We start from the raw sequence: 18,519 nt of genomic DNA on the forward strand, positions 1-18,519 counted from the left end.
AACATCACAAGAACAATCATCAAACCAAAGGATCCACAGATCTGCAGGTCATGAGAATTCAGGGATACTGGCTGTCTGCGACATAGAAAAATTCAAATGACACCCAACAGCTCTTTGAGGCACAAAAATTTTGAATTACTTTTTGAAACAGTCAATATTATTGAAAAGAAAAATGTGTATTTATATAGCAGCTTATCACATACTGTCAGAAACATTTCAAGGTATACCATATACAATGAAGTACTTCAAAATGCAGCAACTATAGTTATGTAAGCAAATGCAGCAGTCATTTTGCATATAAGATCCCACAAGCAGCAATAAGATGAATAACCGGTTCATTTGGTTTAGGTGGTGTTGGTTGAGGAAGGAATGTTGGCCAGGACACCGGGAGAATTCTCTGCTTGCATCAGTGCAATGGGATCTTTATAATTCACCTGAACCATTGAAATAGGCAGGCGGGGCCTCAATTTAAGTTTTCATCCATAAGACGGCACCTCCAAAAATGCAGCGCTGGAGTAGGGCTTGAACCCATGTCACAATCTGACTATGAGGTAGTATACTACCAACTGAACCAAGCTGACAATTCTAACAGATTTGATGCATACGTTACATTTTTTTTAATGCCCGTGGTAAAAGTTGGTCAGTTGTTTCAAATTAATATTAGTCATCACAGGAGGGAAACCCATCCCAGAACTAGAAAAATAATTTTGCAAGTGACAATGCTTGATTAATAGGAGGTTTTAAACATATCTAGTTTAATTGATCACTCATTAAAAAATTGTTACCTGAGGAAATGAAGCCATATAAGAGTAAATGTTCAGTGCAAAAGAGGAGCTATTTATTAGAAGTGAGAAGAGCTGCACCGGGGTCACGTAAGGCCAAATGTTGTGGAAAAAGTCAAAGAAAAGAAACAGTAAAGAATTGAAAACAGTGGGATAAAGACAAAAGTTAATCGCAAGTGAGAAAATTACTTGAATTTTTCACCTCACTTAAAATGGCAATTCACGTTGCTGGTGAGAGGGATTTTTCAGCCCAGCTCGCTTGCCACCCATTGCAACCCCCAACCCTTCTATTACTTTGCCCGTTTTCAGCTAGCTGGGAAGAATCCTCAAAAATTTCTTACAATAAGTGAGCATGTCAAAAACTTGTGGAAAATCAATTATATATGAATTGCCAACGATAATCTAAACGCCAAGATTGACCAGAAAATTCCAAAGAGATTCACTTTCTGATCTGCAGTAATGTCGGGAGGGGAGAGGGTAAATAAGATGAATGGGTAGAGCTTGAATTGTATAGACCCTGGGTAGTTAGTACTTTCAGTGCATACTAGAGTGGAGGTGTCCAGCCCTAGCCTGTGGGCTGAATCTAGACTGCATTCTAATTTTGCCTGGTACACGAAACTCCACCTGACTGATCCCTTCTGCACATAGCTGCAGATAAGTGAGGCAAGATGAACACCCACTACTGAAAAGCACTCACCTCTGAAAAACTCGCCAGCAGAACTAACTAATCTGCAGGTGAAGGCATTGAATCATAGAATTTTACAGCGCTGGCTCTCTGAAGGAGCTATCCACTTAGTCCCATTTCCCTGCCCTTTCCTCATACCCATTTAAAATTTTCTTTCAAATATCAAGAATATTTGAAGAGAGAGTGAAGAGAGATTAGAGAAGCTGGGATTGTTCTCCTAAGAGCAGAGAAGGTTAAGGAGAGATTTAACAGAGGTGTTCAAAATTATGAGAGGTTTTGATAGAGAATAGGGAGAAACTGTTTCCACTGGCCAGAGGGTCAGTAATCAGAGGACACAGATTTAAGATAATTGGCAGAAAAGAACCAGAGGGGAGATGAGGAGTATTTTTTTGCGCAGCGAGTTGTCATGATCTGGAATGCACGAGCTGTGCAAGCCATAACAAAATCACGCTTTTGTACAGCTGTGCTGACAGGTGTTTTATATGGTTTGTGTATTCATAAAAGAGCCATAAACAATGCGTTATAAAAGTTATTTTATGTGAAAATTAAAAATTTTGAAAGGAGCTACTGCAATTCTCAGCTATTCTTACACTTCTCTCAAGGAGATTTCTTGAAGCATATTATATGTTCTGCTGGATCATATAGTATAACCCTGTACAGATCAATACACTTGTACATTTCTCATAGCGCTAATTCAGATTCTACAGCCGTTTACCTTTGTCCTTATGTACACCATTAGGTCCATCTGTCATTCCAGCATGCTTGTCTTGTGTAAGTTGACCAAATGCAGTTGGCAATACCTGCTGTTTCTCATTTGGATTTAAATGAAATAACTGCAGCCCTGTAACAGTAAGTAATCAGTCACAAACCAATCTCCAAGGGTAGAAAGTAATCAAACTAAATACTAATGCTGCCAATACTCCTAGTCAAATTTACTGGCTTGCAACAAAGTAATTGAAAATATTCAGGCCATTGTCCTAGTGACTGAAAAAAAATCAAAATCTGTTTTTTTTTGCAAGGGATCCTGGATATTTACGGTATCATCATTCTGTGATTCTGTCCATTTATAATTAGGCCCACTGATTTGCAATGATTGAATAAATCAAATTAAGTTATATGAGATTTTTTTTACTGATATTACTGTGATCCCATCCATTTTTCCATTAAAATCTCTAATTAGTGACCTTGGAAACAATTCAACTACCACCTCAAATGTTTCCTACATGGTTTGCAGAATCCGTCCAGCCAGAATGGCAAGACAGACCAGGATCTGCCTCTAGGAAGAGCACTTCCAGATAAACAGGCAAGCAATCTCAGCTTTTCTCTTCTTGTCCAAAAAGGCTATGTTATTTCTCCTCTCCCCCAAAACCTGTCCCAGCAAGGTGCAACTTTCCATTATGGGTCAACAACAACTTGCATTTATATAGTACCTTTAACATTGTAAATCCCATGGCGCTGCACAGGAGCGTTATCAGACAAAATTTGACACCGAGCCACATAAGGAGATATTAGTACAGGTGACTAAAAGCTTTTTTTTAATTCGTTCATGGGATTTGGGCGTCGCTGGCAAGGCCAACATTTATTGCCCATCCCTAACTGCCCTTGAGAAGGTGGGTGAGCCGTCTTCTTGAACCGCTGCGGTCCGTGTGGTGAAGGTTCTCCCACAGTGCTGTTAGGAAGGGAGTTCCAGGATTTTGACCCAGTGACGATGAAGAACGGCGATATATTTCCAAGTCGGGATGGTGTGTCACTTGGAGGGGAACGTGCAAGTGGTGTTATTCCCATGTGCCTGCTGCCCTTGTCCTTCTAGGTGGTAGAGGTTGCGGGTTTGGGAGATGCTGCTGAAGAAGCCTTGGCGAGTTGCTGCAGTGCATCCTGTGGATGGTACACACTGCAGCCACAGTGCGCCGGTGGTGAAGGGAGTGAATGTTTAGGGTGGTGGATGGGGTGCCAATCAAGCGGGCTGCTTTATCTTGGATGGTGTCGAGCTTCTTGAGTGTTGTTGGAGCTGCACTCATCCAGGCAAGTGGAGAGTATTCCATCACACTCCTGACTTGTGCCTTGTAGATGGTGGAAAGGCTTTGGGGAGTCAGGAGGTGAGTCACTCACCGCAGAATACCCATCCTCTTTTGATCCAGAAGGAGCCATGTGTATGACTGAAGATTCTGCTAGGTCTGTCAGCATTCTCCCCAATCTGGCACAACAAAGAACTCTCAGGTACATGATCCAAGAGTTGATTTGAAGTCTAGCATGAGAAGGGCATCAATAGGCTTGGCCAGTTTTTTCACGAAGGTGAGATCTTGTCCTTTCAACAAGGAATGCAAAAATTCCACTTCACTCAGCAGGATGCGTTCAGGTACCTCCAAATCATTCCCGTCCTCCAGGAGCCAATGGGAACCAACCCCTCTAGAGCTACTTATTCTCAAACCCCAAGATACCCAGAAACATAATACTTCACCTGTAATAGGACCAAACCTACAGAAAGTCTAAACAGGGCATGTGATCTCAGACACCAAATAACAGAAAAAGAATGGAAGGGAATCTTGAAACAAACCCTCACAATAGAATATGTGATGATCAAATTAAGCTAATACAGCTATCATATCACAGCCCAATGTACTTCATACAACCTGCCCTCTCTCTCGGATGAATACTGGTGAGGATATGGCACACTGACACACATCTCTGGTCCTGCCCCGAATCCAAACTTTTTGGAAAGAGATGTAGGATGCCACAAAGGTCATGACCAGCATTAATGTCCCATCTGATCCACTTCCCTGAATACCAGGCCTGTCTCCAGGGGTGCAAATTCCACCTGAGATGCACAGACTAGCACAACTATCACCACTGCCTAAAATAAGACGCTTCCCCACTGCTCCCCGTACCCCCAACCACTCTATGGAACAATTTCACTTCTCCCACCACAAACATATGGAATGTGAGGCAAAACTCAGAGTGGAGAAAATTTCAAGCAGTCTGGGCCCCTTTCCTGGAGGTCCATGTCACAGATTTGCCTCGCAAACACTAAATACACCGCTGCAGAGAGAGGAATGGGTTAATGTCAATGAGAACACACACTTCTGGCCTGCAGGTGTACAACAAAAGTGATCCAACCCAAAAATATCACAAGGGAGTGTGATAGCTCCTATGCACCTCCTATCCTTGGCCACCTCAGACCTGAAGTGTGCTAAATTACAGCACAAACATGCACAATCAGGCCATAAATGTACTCTACAGTAAAGGCTGCATTGGAATATACACTAGTACTATACAGTGTCAAAACCAGGGTATGAATCTTCTATTAAAAAAGGTTTTGAAAAAATTACATTATAAATAATGTTGATGCGCAGACTGTTAATTGTTAAATGTTTGCCAGTTTTCCTAATTTGAATAATAATCTGTTTATTTGTAATGTTTAGTTTCTTAAAATAAGATATGGGGAAAAAATGGTTTACTTTTTAACACTGAATGGAGACATTACAGGTTCTAACATGGGTGCAATTATACAATCAATTTTGCACAAGAGTGTTTGTTGGGTCTGTGTCAAAGCAAAAATATAACTTGGAAAACAACCGAGTTAATAAGGTGTGAGCCCTCCCCTCCTCACCTCCAAGGAAGTTATGTTGCACCAATTTCAGTTCACAAAAAATGCAGCACAACTCCAGTCGAATTCCCATCACGAAGCAGGAAAAGTGCGTTGTCCTAATCACATTTTACAGATGTTATATATTTAACAAAGCCTCTTTCTTATCAATTAGTTCTTGATTAAAGTAGTCTTTCTGGCCAGCTCAAGACGCCCATTACTTTTTTTTGTCAGAGATTAATAACACTGTGCTGACAAAGTACCCTGACTTTATCACTGAATGACTATCGTGCAAACCATCTGCAATGTTAGCATCTGTTGGTGGTCTCTAGGGCAGATGTTTTAGTCTTGCTTTCTTGTCACTGGCCTTGGCTACATTATTGCAACAGATGTAGACAATCAAAAAAGTGTTCATTCCCATGGTGAATTATCTAGGACTGTTTTCTATCATTTTGCATAAGCAATAGGTGCACCTGCGCTTTATGGTAATAATATAAAGGCAGCAGGGAGCTTCATTGGAGGTGCAAGTGCTGATCCCATGAAGCACAATTACATGGTCAAAGGAAGTCTCAGAAAAATAACTGGTCTCAGAATAGCTTTATATCAGCAGATTTTAGTCTGTAGGCCAATGCTTAAACGAGCCATCAAAATGAGTGAGGAAAAGGCTGGAAATCAGGAATCCAGAAATAAATAAAATGCCCCTCAATAGTGAAAATCTTCATAACACAGAAGAGTAGACTGGAGCTCCAATGTTGTTTAAAAAGGGAGAAAGAGATAGACCGAGTAATTGTAGGCCAGTCAGTCTAACCTCAGTGATGGGCAATTTATTGGAGGGACAGCATAAATAGTCATTTAGAAAGGCACGGGATAATCAAGGACAGTCCGCATGGATTTGTTAAGGGAAGGTCATGTCTGACTAACCTGATTGAATTTTTTGAGCAAATAACAAGGAGGGTCGACGAGGGTAACGCGTTTGATGTGGTGTACATGGATTTTAGCAACGCTTTTGACAAGGTCCCACATGGCAGACTGGTCAAAAAAGTAAAAGCTCGTGGGATCAAAGGGAAAGTGGCAAGTTGGATCCAAAATTGGCTCCAAAGGGTAATGGTTGACGGGTGTTTTTGCGACGAGAAGGCTGTTTCCAGTGGGGTCCCGCAAGGCTCGGTACTAGGTCCCTTGCTTTTTGTGGTATATAATAATGATTTGGACTTCAATGTGGGGGGCTTGATCAAGAAGTTTGCAGATGATACAAAAATTGGCCATGTGGTTGATAGTGAGGAGGAAAGCTGTAGGCTGCAGGAAGATATCAATGGATTGGTCAGGTGAGCAGAAAAGTGCCAAATGGAATTCAATCCGGAGAAGAGTGAGGTAATGCATTTGGAGAGGGCAAACAAGCCAAGGGAGTACACAATAAATGGGAGGATACTGAGACGTGTAGATCAACAAAGGAGCCTGGGTGTGCATGCCCACAGATCCCTGAAGATAGCAGGTCAGGAAGATAAGATGGTTAAAAAGGCATACGGGGTACTTTCCTTTATTAGCCAAGGAATAGAATATAAGAGCAGGGAGGTTATGCTAGAACTGTTAAAACATTGGTTAGGCCACAGCTTGAGTACTGCATACAGTTCTGGTCACATTACAGGAAAGATGTGATTGCACTAGAGAGGGTACAGAGGAGGTTTATGAGGATGTTGCCAGGACTGGAGAATTTTAGCTATGAGAAAAGATTGGATCAACTGGGGTTGTTTTCTTTTGAACAAAGGAAGCTGAGGGGAAATTTAATTGAGATATATAAAATTATGACGGGACTAGATAGAGTGGATAGGGAGGACCTATTTCCCTTAGCAGAGGGGTCAGTGACCAGGGGGCATGAGATTTAAAGTAATTGGTAGAAGATTTGGAGGGGAGTTGAGGAGAAATTTATTCACCCAGAGGGTAGTGGGGATCTGGAACTCACTGCCTGAAAGGGGTGGTGATGCAGAAACCCTCAACTCATTTAAAAAGTAATTGGATATGCACTTGAAGTGCCATAACCTACAGGGCTATGGACCAAGTGCTGGAAAGTGGGATTAAGCTGGATAGCTCTTTATCGGCCGGCATGGACACAATGGGCCGAATGGCTTCCTTCTGTGCCATAACTTTCTATGATTCTATATCAAGAAATCCCAAAAGCATTTCCTCACTTGTTGAATTCCCAATCACAGCCATGGTGCTCGGGGAGAAACAACACTGTCCCACAATGGCGAAGGGAAAGTGCATCATGGAACAAACTCATTCTCATGAGCTGCTGGTTTCACAATCTTGCTATCAGAGGTCTGGAACATGAATGCCCGCATTATAACTAGGATTGGTGCAGGGAAATTCAAGTAAAAGTAGAATTTGTTAATGCATTATAAAACATAGTACTCCAATGAGAAGTGTGAAACACTGCTTTTAACAATGAACATTAAACTTTATCCCATGTACTGAATTTTTCTGAATCACTTAAGACTTTTTCCTAAGTTTAAAAAATGTATATCTGTGGTGATTAGAATCATAGAAGTTTACAACATGGAAACAGGCCCTTCGGCCCAACATGTCCATGTCGCCCAGTTTATACCACTAAGCTAGTCCCAGTTGCCTGCACTTGGCCCATATCCCTCTATACCCATCTTACCCATGTAACTGTCCAAATGCTTTTTAAAAGACAAAATTGTACCCGCCTCTACTACTGCCTCTGGCAGCTCGTTCCAGACACTCACCACCCTTTGAGTGAAAAAATTGCCCCTCTGGACCCTTTTGTATCTCTCCCCTCTCACCTTAAATCTATGCCCCCTCGTTATAGACTCCAATACCTTTGGGAAAAGATTTTGACGATCTACCTTATCTATGCCCCTCATTATTTTATAGACTTCTATAAGATCACCCCTAAACCTCCTACTCTCCAGGGAAAAAAGTCTCAGTCTATCCAACCTCTCCTTATAAGTCAAACTATCGAGTCCCGGTAGCATCCTAGTAAATCTTTTCTGCACTCTTTCTAGTTTAATAAGATCCTTTCTATAATAGGGTGACCAGAACTGTACACAATATTCCAAGTGTGGCCTTACTAATGTCTTGTACAACTTCAACAAGACATCCCAACTCCTGTATTCAATGTTCTGACCAATGAAACCAAGCATGCTGAATGCCTTCTTCACCACCCTATTTCAAGGAGCTATGAACCTGTACTCCTAGATCTCTTTGTTCTATAACTCTCCCCAATGCCCTACCATTAACGGAGTAGGTCCTGGCCCGATTCGATCTACCAAAATGCATCACCTCACATTTATCTAAATTAAACTCCATCTGCCATTCATCAGCCCACTGGCCCAATTTATCAAGATCCCGTTGCAATCCTAGATAACCTTCTTCACTGTCCACAATGCCACCAATCTTGGTGTCATCTGCAAGCTTACCAACCATGCCTCCTAAATTCTCATCCAAATCATTAATATAAATAACAAATAACAGCGGACCCAGCACCGATCCCTGAGGCACACCGCTGGTCACAGGCCTCCAATTTGAAAAACAACCCTCTACAACCACCCTCTGTCTTCTGTCGTCAATCCAATTTTGTATCCAATTGGCTACCTCACCTTGGATCCCGTGAGATCTAACCTTATGTAACAACCTACCATGCGGTACCTTGTCAAAGGCTTTGCTAAAGTCCATGTAGACCACGTCTACTGCACAGCCCTCATCTATCTTCTTGGTTACCCCTTCAAAAAACTCAATCAAATTCGTGAGACATGATTTTCCTCTCTCAAAACCATGCTGACTGTTCCTAATCAGTCCCTGCCTCTCCAAATGCCTGTAGATCCTGTCTCTCAGAATACCCTCTAACAACTTACCCACTACAGATGTCAGGCTCACCGGTCTGTAGTTCCCAGGCTTTTCCCTGCCTCCCTTCTTAAACAAAGGCACAACATTTGCTACCCTCCAATCTTCAGGCACCTCACCTGTAGCTGTCGATGATTCAAATATCTCTGCTAGGGGACCCGCAATTTCCTCCCTAACCTCCCATAACGTCCTGGGATACATTTCATCAGGTCCCGGAGATTTATCTACCTTGATGAAATGTATCCCATTGAGTGAGGTCTGTTTATTTGGGTTGATCGACGAGGGGAATAGACAAAGAGAGGGAAAATTCAACAAAACTGACAGAAAGCAAAAGAGATGCACAGAGGTAGATCCAAAAAAAATGGCAACGGGAAATAGAATACCAAGTAGAAGAGATGCTGAGCAAAAGAATGCATGCAACCAAACACACAATGGCAGAGATCCAGCAGTAGGTCGTCTGGCTGCCTTCTTTACATTTACATCATGCAATTTAACATTTCTGTTGTGCTTAGTTTTACGCAAGCAGCTGAGTTAACTCGGAAATGATTTCTGTGCACAAACCTCAAACATATCGCCATCAGGTCCACCAGGAAGTGACACTAATGGCATATGCTTAGATATCTGCATAGAACAACACTGGAAGCAATTCTGACTGAGGAGGATGGTGTGAACAGTGCGATAAGTTAACGAAGGAGAAAAAGCAGGAAACTACAAATATAAACCTACAAAATAAATAGAAATGACACAATGATATGGAAGGAGAAGAACATTGTAAAGTTTGTTATTTAAATTTTAACTCTACAGACCACAACAAATTCAACACTGTTTCACATCAATTCTTCCACATTCATAGAATTCAAGTCACAAAGATTAACAATGGTCAATTGTAAGCATCACCGTACAAATCTGAATGTGCTACAAAACTAAATGTTTTAGGATTTAACAAAAAATGTGTGCAATCTCTAAAGGGATAATGGTTTTATAGTTAGGACACTCAGTTACTCCTCTTTACCCTTCCCTCACAGTATACCTACCTCTATATCAGCTTCCTACAGCTACAAGATCAGGCAAGAAAGCGGCGGGCTTTGCCATAGCTTGAGATCACGATGCAACTTCCCCAATGGACCAAGAGATAACCAAGATGATCGCAGTACAAGACTGAAGGGTTAACACACTTTCAGCAACAAAAATGCAAAGGGACTATCCAGTAATTAACTCACAGAAATTATAACACTCAATTCATTTTTATAGGTGAGAAATACATGCTTTTTCAGACTTCCTACAGTTTCAAATTAGTCAGTCCACTTACTGGGAGATAATATCTTACCAGAGAACTTCGATGAATCATGAATAAAATCCTGCATCTCCTCACAGTTCTGCTTTTTGTTGTCATTTACACTGTCAACTTCTCTCCTGGAACAAAGCGATTGCAAATTATTGGAAATGACAAGATGCTGTTGCCTTGTGGGAAAAAAAGCACAATTGGTTCAGCACAATTTATTATTGGCATTATGTACCACTTTGTTTCAGGTGTTTATGCAGTTCAGTAAAAAAAATCATTGGAATTATGATGAAATCAAAAATTTGGATGCTCAAGATTCATGCATGTTTACATACAGTTCACACATTTTCTTATTTCAATATCAATAAAATGGGATCAATAAAGGGTAGTTCACATAGCAGAGCATTTTATCTCCCATTCTTATCACAAAAGAGGAGCAAGGTACTGAAATATGAAGACAAAAGGTTTGCTCCAGTAATAACATGACATAGTCGAGGAGGAGAGACTGGATTGTAATAATAGGACTATGCTACTTAACCACAATTGATTAATTAATTTACCATTGCTGATTAGTATAGTCCTGTTTCACAGATAGCAGCTGTACATTAATCAATTCTTTTGGACCCTGTTTTAAATGAGCTAATATTGTTTTAACAAAAAAATAATTTCCATCCCCCCATCCCAAGTATTGGGTACGGTAGTGTAGTTGTTATGTTACTGCATAAGTAATCCAGAGGCCTGGACTAATAATCTAGAGAACGTGAGTTCAAATCCCAGTTTGAGAATTTAATTTAATGTTAAAAAAATCTGGTAATAGAAAGTGAATGTGAAGCTTGTCAGATTGTCATAAAAACTCAACTGGTTAATTAATTGGGGAAGGAAACCTGCCGCCCTTACCCGGTCGAGCTTAGATATGGCCCCAGTACCACACCAACATGATTGATTCTTAACTGCATTCACAAGCCACTCAATTACAGATGAGCATCAAAAAATGCTGGCTTTGCTACCAATGCCCACATCTCAAGATTGAAAAAAAAACTGGTGACTCATAAAGGGGTATGATTCTACGAGGGCAGCAGCCCTTCAGCACCTTAACCATGTGGTATTCTTGATGTGGCATCTCAGATAGAGACTGTTTGCAGACAATTCCACCCTGGGAGCATCACAATTGAGCACAATCTTGTTCTCATTAAATGCATTTTCCAGTATGGGTTGTTAGGTAGCAATCAGAAGAGAGAGAGAGAGAAACAGTGAGCCTTCTTTTCCAGCCCAGGGACACCGCAATCAACTGTATAATTCCTGCTGATGCTCTGGCTGAGGTCAGCGAACTCAGCATAGACCAGAGATCGAATCTGGGTTCTTGCTGATCTGCATAGCTCAGTATAGTGTATCGACTGACTGAGCCAGCAGGGAAGTCAAATGTAGGTTTGATTCTTGTGTGCAATCACATACGTTCATATAAAAAAGCTCAGAATTCTTTCAGTGAAACATTATGATATTGTATGCAAGACACTGAATCCATATTAAAACCAGCAAGATAATTTAATACATCTAAACAGCCGATTAATCATTACAATAAGTCGATAGAATGCTCAATTACTAAAATGCAAAATGAAGTCACTGCTAGCTTCTAAATACAGAAGAGCTTGCGAATACCAATCTATAGGATTGTATCACAGTAAAAAGAAAAGTCGGAGTTTAAACTACTGCAGTATGAGAACTAAGCTATTACTGAACCAAATACATTTGTTCAAATGGTAATAGATCTATTGCTAGGACAAATCATGTTATAATGGATCTGCCCTGCATGTAGTAGACTTTACGCTAGAATCATCATATAAAATCAATCATGCAAGACAGGACAGAACAGCTGTAAACACTGGGAGACTCACCCTAATTAGTTCACCCCTAATGTTATCAACATTTTTGACCTGTTCTTTAAATGAGATTTTAGATTGTATTTGTCAAAGAGAATCACTATTATTGTGAAAAATATAATGGATACTCGACAGGCACTTCCATTTTAAGCAGATTCTCTATTGGCCCTGTGTTTATGTACATCAATTTTTGTCTTGCACAACTTTTATTGGCATTGTTTGACGACATCACCCCTACATCACCAAAAATATGGTGGGCCACACATTATAAGAATATATATTTCACTCCCCCAAGTCTGCACATTGCATTATTGCAGTCTGCATATGGAACATTCATTCTTAAATTTCACAATTGTGACTTTTGGCTAAACTAGTGAAATGGATATTTTTACAGGGTGCACTTAACATGCAAAAGCATTACATCCGAAACACATGACTAAAGAAATAGATGAATAAGAACCAAAAACATTGTCCTCATCTTAAAGCTGCAACACTGAAAGTCTTTTCTTCTGATGGCTGACAGAATTATTCATCATGGTTTGGTTGAGTTGTTGAAGGCAAGGATGGAAGTAATAATATTTAACTGAGGAGACAAAACTTGATACACTTAAACCAGTTAGCGGATATGCAGTGCCACTCACAGCTTACTCCAGGGAATCAATTCCCTTTTTATGACTGTATATGGAGGATGAACTATTCAGCAGGACAGGAGGAACTATGGCACATCGTTAAAACTACAGAAACATTACACTGAAGTGAAATTAAACTTTTTCGGCTGACTCAACAGTGAAGTAACCAAATTATATCAGAAAAACATATTTATGTGCTGCAGCCTCAGCCATAAAAAGTTGCAGTGTTTCTCAACCAGGTTTGTACGTTGAGCATCCTGCCACAGGAAGGAGGGAACGACAGCATCTTCTGTGTAGTACAGCTGCAAAACCATCCTCTAGATGGGCAATCATAATGCAGACAAACCTGAAGCTGCCTGAAAGTGTATGCATGGAGGCAAATACTCTTGTGAGAAAGGGACAGTAGCAGAATGAGAGAATGGGGAACATTAGAAATTAACAACTGGGGAACAGCATTTGAATAGGCTGAGCTGGAGCCACACTCGTATTTAGGAAGGCCGGTCCCTAAGTAGATACCCTTTTCTCTTGGTTTATTTCTAGAGTGAGCAAAGAAATCCGGACATTTTCTACTCTTCGCACTTTATTCCATTTTATCTCTCTTATTTTGTTTCTTCACCACATTCTTCACCCATGTTTTTATTTCAGTTTCTTTTCTGTGCAAATATATTATTTCTTTCCCAGCTTTATTTTCTTTCTTTCATTTACTTTTCGCTGATGCTGTCATTATTGTTGCCACAATTTCTGCCATCAAAGGTACGAGGGGGTTGCTGACAGTATTGTGGCACTGCACAAGCGACTGCTCCAACTGATGCAACATTATTTTACATGGATTTCACTCATGATTTAATAGTCAGACAGAAAGGACAAAGAGACTGTAAAAAAATCAATACAAACACTTGTATTTAGCAGTAATTACACTAAGGTAAGTTTTCCAGCCAATTCTTTGCTTAATATAAAACTTAATTGAAACTGTTCCATGCTCAACTCCAAGAAGCAACTTAGCAGAGGCATTTGTGAAACCAAAGAAAATAAATAAAACTCACTTTATCAATTATCCAATGTCTAACAATCTTCTTCTTAAAAATCTGATTAGCTGTACGGGTAAAATTTCTGATTTATTTCTTTTTCTTATTCTTTTATTTATTTTTTTTTAATGGTGGGAGATTGGGAAATGTTGATGTTCAAAGGGACCTAGCAGTCCTCGTACATGAGTCACTGAAAGCTAACATGCAGCAAGCAATTAGGAAGGCAAATGGTATGTTGGCCTTTATTATAAGAAGATTTGAGTACAGGAGTAAAGATGTCTTACTGCAATTATATAGGGCCTTGGTGCGACCACACCTGGAGTATTGTGTACAATTTTGGTCTCCTTACCTAAGAAAGGATATACTTGCCATAGAGGGAGTGCAACGAAGGTTCATCAGACTGATTCCTGGGATGGCGGGATTGTCGTATGAGGAGCGATTGAGTAGACTAGGCCTGTATTCTTTAGAGTTTAGAAGAATGAGAGGTGATCTCATTGAAACATACAAAATTCTTATAGGGCTCGACAGGGTACTTGCAAGGAGGATGTTTCCCCTGGCTGGGGAATCTAGAACCAGGTGTCTCAGTCTCAGAATAAGGGGTAGGCCGTTTAGGACTGAGATGAGGAGAAATTTCTTCACTCAGGGGGTGGTGAATCTTAGGAATTCTCTACCCCAAAGGGCTGTGGAGGCTCAGTCATTGAGTACATTCAAAACAGAGATCGATAGATTTCTAGACATTAAAGGCATCAAAGAAAATGGGGATGGTGCAGGAAAATGGCGTTGAGGTAGAAGATCAGCCATGATCTTGTTGAATGGCGGAGCAGGCTCGAGGGGCCGGATGGCCTACTCCTGCTCCTATTTCTTACGTTCTTATGTTCTTTTTTCACAAGTACTGTATCAAAAAATTGTACTGTTCTTATTTCTGTAGTTTACACTTGATTCATGTACAGATTGAACACTACCACTAATATACCCAGATCACTGTTGCCCAATTCATTCTTTAAATGGTTAAATAATAAAAAAGGTGGACTTTGTACCTAGAAACAAAGCAAACTGTACTCTGTAACATTCTCCTGCATATAACTTAGATCTGAAAAAAAGCCTGATGTAATATCCTCAAGCTTTTACACTTGTTGTTCACCTAATAGTGAAAATGAAACAACACTCTGAACCAGAATATGAAATATTACTTGGTTTTTATGCCATTTGGATAACATAATACAGTTCACAATCCTATTTTATGGCCACTTTATCACCTTCATCTAAGATATTTTTGGATGTCTACTGGTAAAACTAAATAGATTTAGAACATGTCGCCACCGATCACAATCAGGATTCAATCAAGGTTAGTCTGTAATCCTTAGGGCATTGTTCACCATTTCTGGTCTATGGGTGGAAACTTCCTGTGGCAGCAGCTGTAACCTTGTCATCAAGACACAAATGTTCACAAAAACATCTGTGAAAATTTGTGTGCAGGATAAAGATGATACTAATATTAGGCTAACACATAAAAATGACTTAACAATGTGCTTTCTATACCAAACATGGTTCACTTGATTTAATTTCTGCAGATACGCTTTGCAATCTGTGCACCTGTTTCAGAACTCGTGAAAGCAGTTTACCTCAGCTGTGCATCCATCAAAAATCAAAACAAAAAAACCTACACAGTCTTAATTGCATTGATGTTTATCTTGTGACTATCAATGGTGTCCAAATTTTCTCTTTATTTTTAAAATTGGTTGACTATGTTGATGCTCTTTCCAGCCCTTTCTTTGTAATCCAACTATCCAATAGAACAAAAGATTCCAACTTCAGCTCCGTTATGACTGTTTCTCTATCAGTTACTGGAAAGCATGTCTCCATTAGAGAATCGACCCAGTAATGGAGCTCCAGGTGAGCTTGCTTTGGTATTTAATGATGGTCTAGTTGAAATAATATATTTCCACAGTGGCAGTATGTATTTTTAAAGCCCATTTACAGCTTCGAATCCTTTCCCATATTTTTGTATAGCCTGCTATCCATACAAACTTTTCAAAAGATTTTATAAAATTGCACAATATTTTACTTCAATTTCTCTGATATTGGAAAAAAAAAGTTACAGTCAATGTAGTTCAACAAGCACTGTTCATTTTCCAATTTGTGCATTCACAAGTTGCTGCAGAGTATGTTGGGAACAAAGATTTTTATTCCAGTAAGCTTATTTTTAATTTTTCACCTTCCAGAAAACCCTCTACCCTCTAAGCATAATTCTCCTGGCCTGCCTACATCCTTGTTTGCAATTCCCTCCTATTGCAATTGCCTAAATCTACCTTGAAGTGTCCATTGCAATGCACACCCACTCTAACAGCAAGCAAGCCTCACTAAAGAAATGTCGCAGGGACATAATTTCATGGTCTCACTCTCTACGCCCGCCACCCCCCCCCCCAGTATCATTCAGTGTGTTACTGTGGGAGCAGAGAACCACTGCAATCCACCAAGGCAATGGCGAGGCAGCAGTTCGAAGGAGCCACAATGACGAGAATGAATGGGATGGGTTGAAAGGCAAAGATACACTCTTTGAGCTCTCTCGTGTCTTCAGACCAAATTCATTAATTATAATACTCGTTTGTTAAAGAAGGAGGTAAGTGCCTAAGTGTGTTGGATGTGGAGGGGAAAATATTTGAAAAGGAAGAAGTACTTCCGAACTCAGTAAGTTTTTGAAAAAAATCTCCAACTCGCTGTTTTTTTAAAAAACTCAGTTCATTATTTCAGACTCAGCACGGTACTGCATGGCTAATTTTGGTACTAAGACCCATCAACAAGTGGCTCCATAGGAAACAACAAAGATCACCATCCCTGCTTGTTGGGAGGGATACAAGCAAAGAAACCTCAGTTCTGGCGGAGTACACAGCAGTAAAGATACACATTTCCACGATCCTTTATATTATTCCTAAAAATAAGCTGCAAAAAATTCCATCTTTTAAAGTTCCATTTATAGGTATAGTTATACAGTTAATCTCGTCTATAGGCCATGTGCAATCAACCCCATTGCAGCCTCTACACCACCTGATTTACTCTCCTGATGGGAAAGTTCTACACAATCACTGTCTGGTTCTTCAAGCTAATTGAGTGAAACTCCAGAATATCCATCCATCGCCACTATTCACCCTGCCGTGCTGCCCTAAACAGACAATACCACTTCTACCCCAGCAGTAAAGAACTATCATATTCTGTATTTGATCATCTCAGTTTATAAAAATTTCCGTGACCTTCAATTTGTCTTTTTTTGAAGATATTAATTAACACAACAGCAACAACTACTCTAAACATAATAGTGATCAGAAAGTGAAGCCATTTATCATCTGCTGAATTTAACAAAATGCTTACCTCAGAGAAGGGTGATATTGTCCACGGATCACTTGCATGAAGGGAAAAAATTTGAAGGGCTATGGAGGAAGAGCGGGTGAATGGGACTAACTGGATTGCTCTTGCAAACAAAACAGCCGGCACAGACTCAATGGGCCGAATGGCCTCCTTCTGTGCTGTAACCATTCTACGATTCACACAGGCAAAAAAAAAATTAAACTATCAACTAGTTCACGTGATACTTCATGTGACGTCATAACAGCAATCAGAAGATAACCATTAGCAGCACAGAGCCTCGAAGCTTATTACCCGCTGGATTCAAAAACTGGCCACTTTCAAACCAGGAAAGATTAACAGGTTCACAGCCTAGAAATTCAGCCGCGCAATGCCTGTTTATCGAGTGCTAAACAGCCTCCTTAGCCTCCAATATGGCAGGCAGGAAGCACTTGCTCATTACGAGCCGGAAGTGCGCCACCCACCATATTGGTAAAGGCCAAAAAATCAGCGTGCAGTGTCCACGCCTGAAACGGGTGTTAGACTCTTTGCATATGCAAATAAGGAGCCGAACACATGGTTGAGGCCTCCACTGCAAGACTGGTTTGCCCTCAGGCAACAGGAGAAGCAGGTCTACATGCTGCCTAATATCCAGTCATCAAAGGGACCGCCTGTTAGGCCACAACCAACAAGATAAAGATCTCAAAATATACTTAACTGAACGTAGAGCTGGGAGGAGCAGGAAGTCCTCCCGACCTCACATTCAAAGAAAGCAGGCCGCTGCTGGCCACCGTTCCATCTCCCCACCACCACCACCGCCCCCCCCCACCCTGATCACAGCCGTTCTCCACACTCCAGCGACCACTACCGCCCCCGACCACTACCCCCCGTTACTGTCCGCAGCTCGCCAGCTCAATGGTAATTAAGTGGGCCTCGGGCCTCACCATTCAGGCACAGGGATCATTCCTTGTCCCCCGGTGAAATGGGCATGCTTGAATTTCTAGTCTCATATGTCTTAACTTGAAAAATTATTAAGCTATATTCCACATATTACATAGAATTACATATAATCTATAGCAAAGAAACAGGCCATTTGGCCCAACAGTCTATGCCTTCTCCCACTCTAATTACCGCTTTCCACCCTGCCCCCAAATTCCTCTATTCCCTTCTCCATCATGTATGCATCAAGCCTTTCCTTAAATGTGTCAATGCTATCTGCTTCAACCACTCCATGTGGCAGCGAGCTCCACATTCTCACCAATCTCTGTGTACATTCTTTATTTGATTGTTAATGGCTATCTTGTATTTATGCCCCCTTGTTCTGGACTCACCCACAAGTAGGAACAGTTTCTCCACATCCAGCCTACTGAACCCCTTCATAATTTTAACTCTATCAGGTCTCCTCTTACTCTTCACCTTTCCAGAGAAAAGAGCCCCAACCAGCTCAATCTTTCCTGAT

General features: G+C 40.7%; 1 protein-coding gene across 6 annotated transcripts in view; it reads right to left on the bottom strand.

Moving 5' to 3' along the window:
* znf438 (zinc finger protein 438) overlaps positions 1-18,519 on the bottom strand; it is a 257,100-nt gene that overhangs the window by 71,448 nt on the left and 167,133 nt on the right. For all 6 annotated transcript variants that reach the window (XR_010968362.1, XR_010968360.1, XM_068007411.1 and 3 more), the window contains exons 4-5: positions 10,236-10,321; positions 2,183-2,308 (exon numbers count right to left, since the gene is read on the bottom strand). Coding sequence is in view for 4 of the 6 variants with exons in the window: in XM_068007411.1 (XP_067863512.1) it covers positions 2,183-2,308; positions 10,236-10,321 (212 nt within the window). In the remaining 2 variants the exon portion in view is untranslated. The remainder of the gene's footprint in view (positions 1-2,182; positions 2,309-10,235; positions 10,322-18,519) is intronic.

The sequence above is a fragment of the Heptranchias perlo genome, chromosome 2, assembly GCF_035084215.1.
Source record: "Heptranchias perlo isolate sHepPer1 chromosome 2, sHepPer1.hap1, whole genome shotgun sequence".
Classification (NCBI taxonomy): domain Eukaryota; kingdom Metazoa; phylum Chordata; class Chondrichthyes; order Hexanchiformes; family Hexanchidae; genus Heptranchias; species Heptranchias perlo.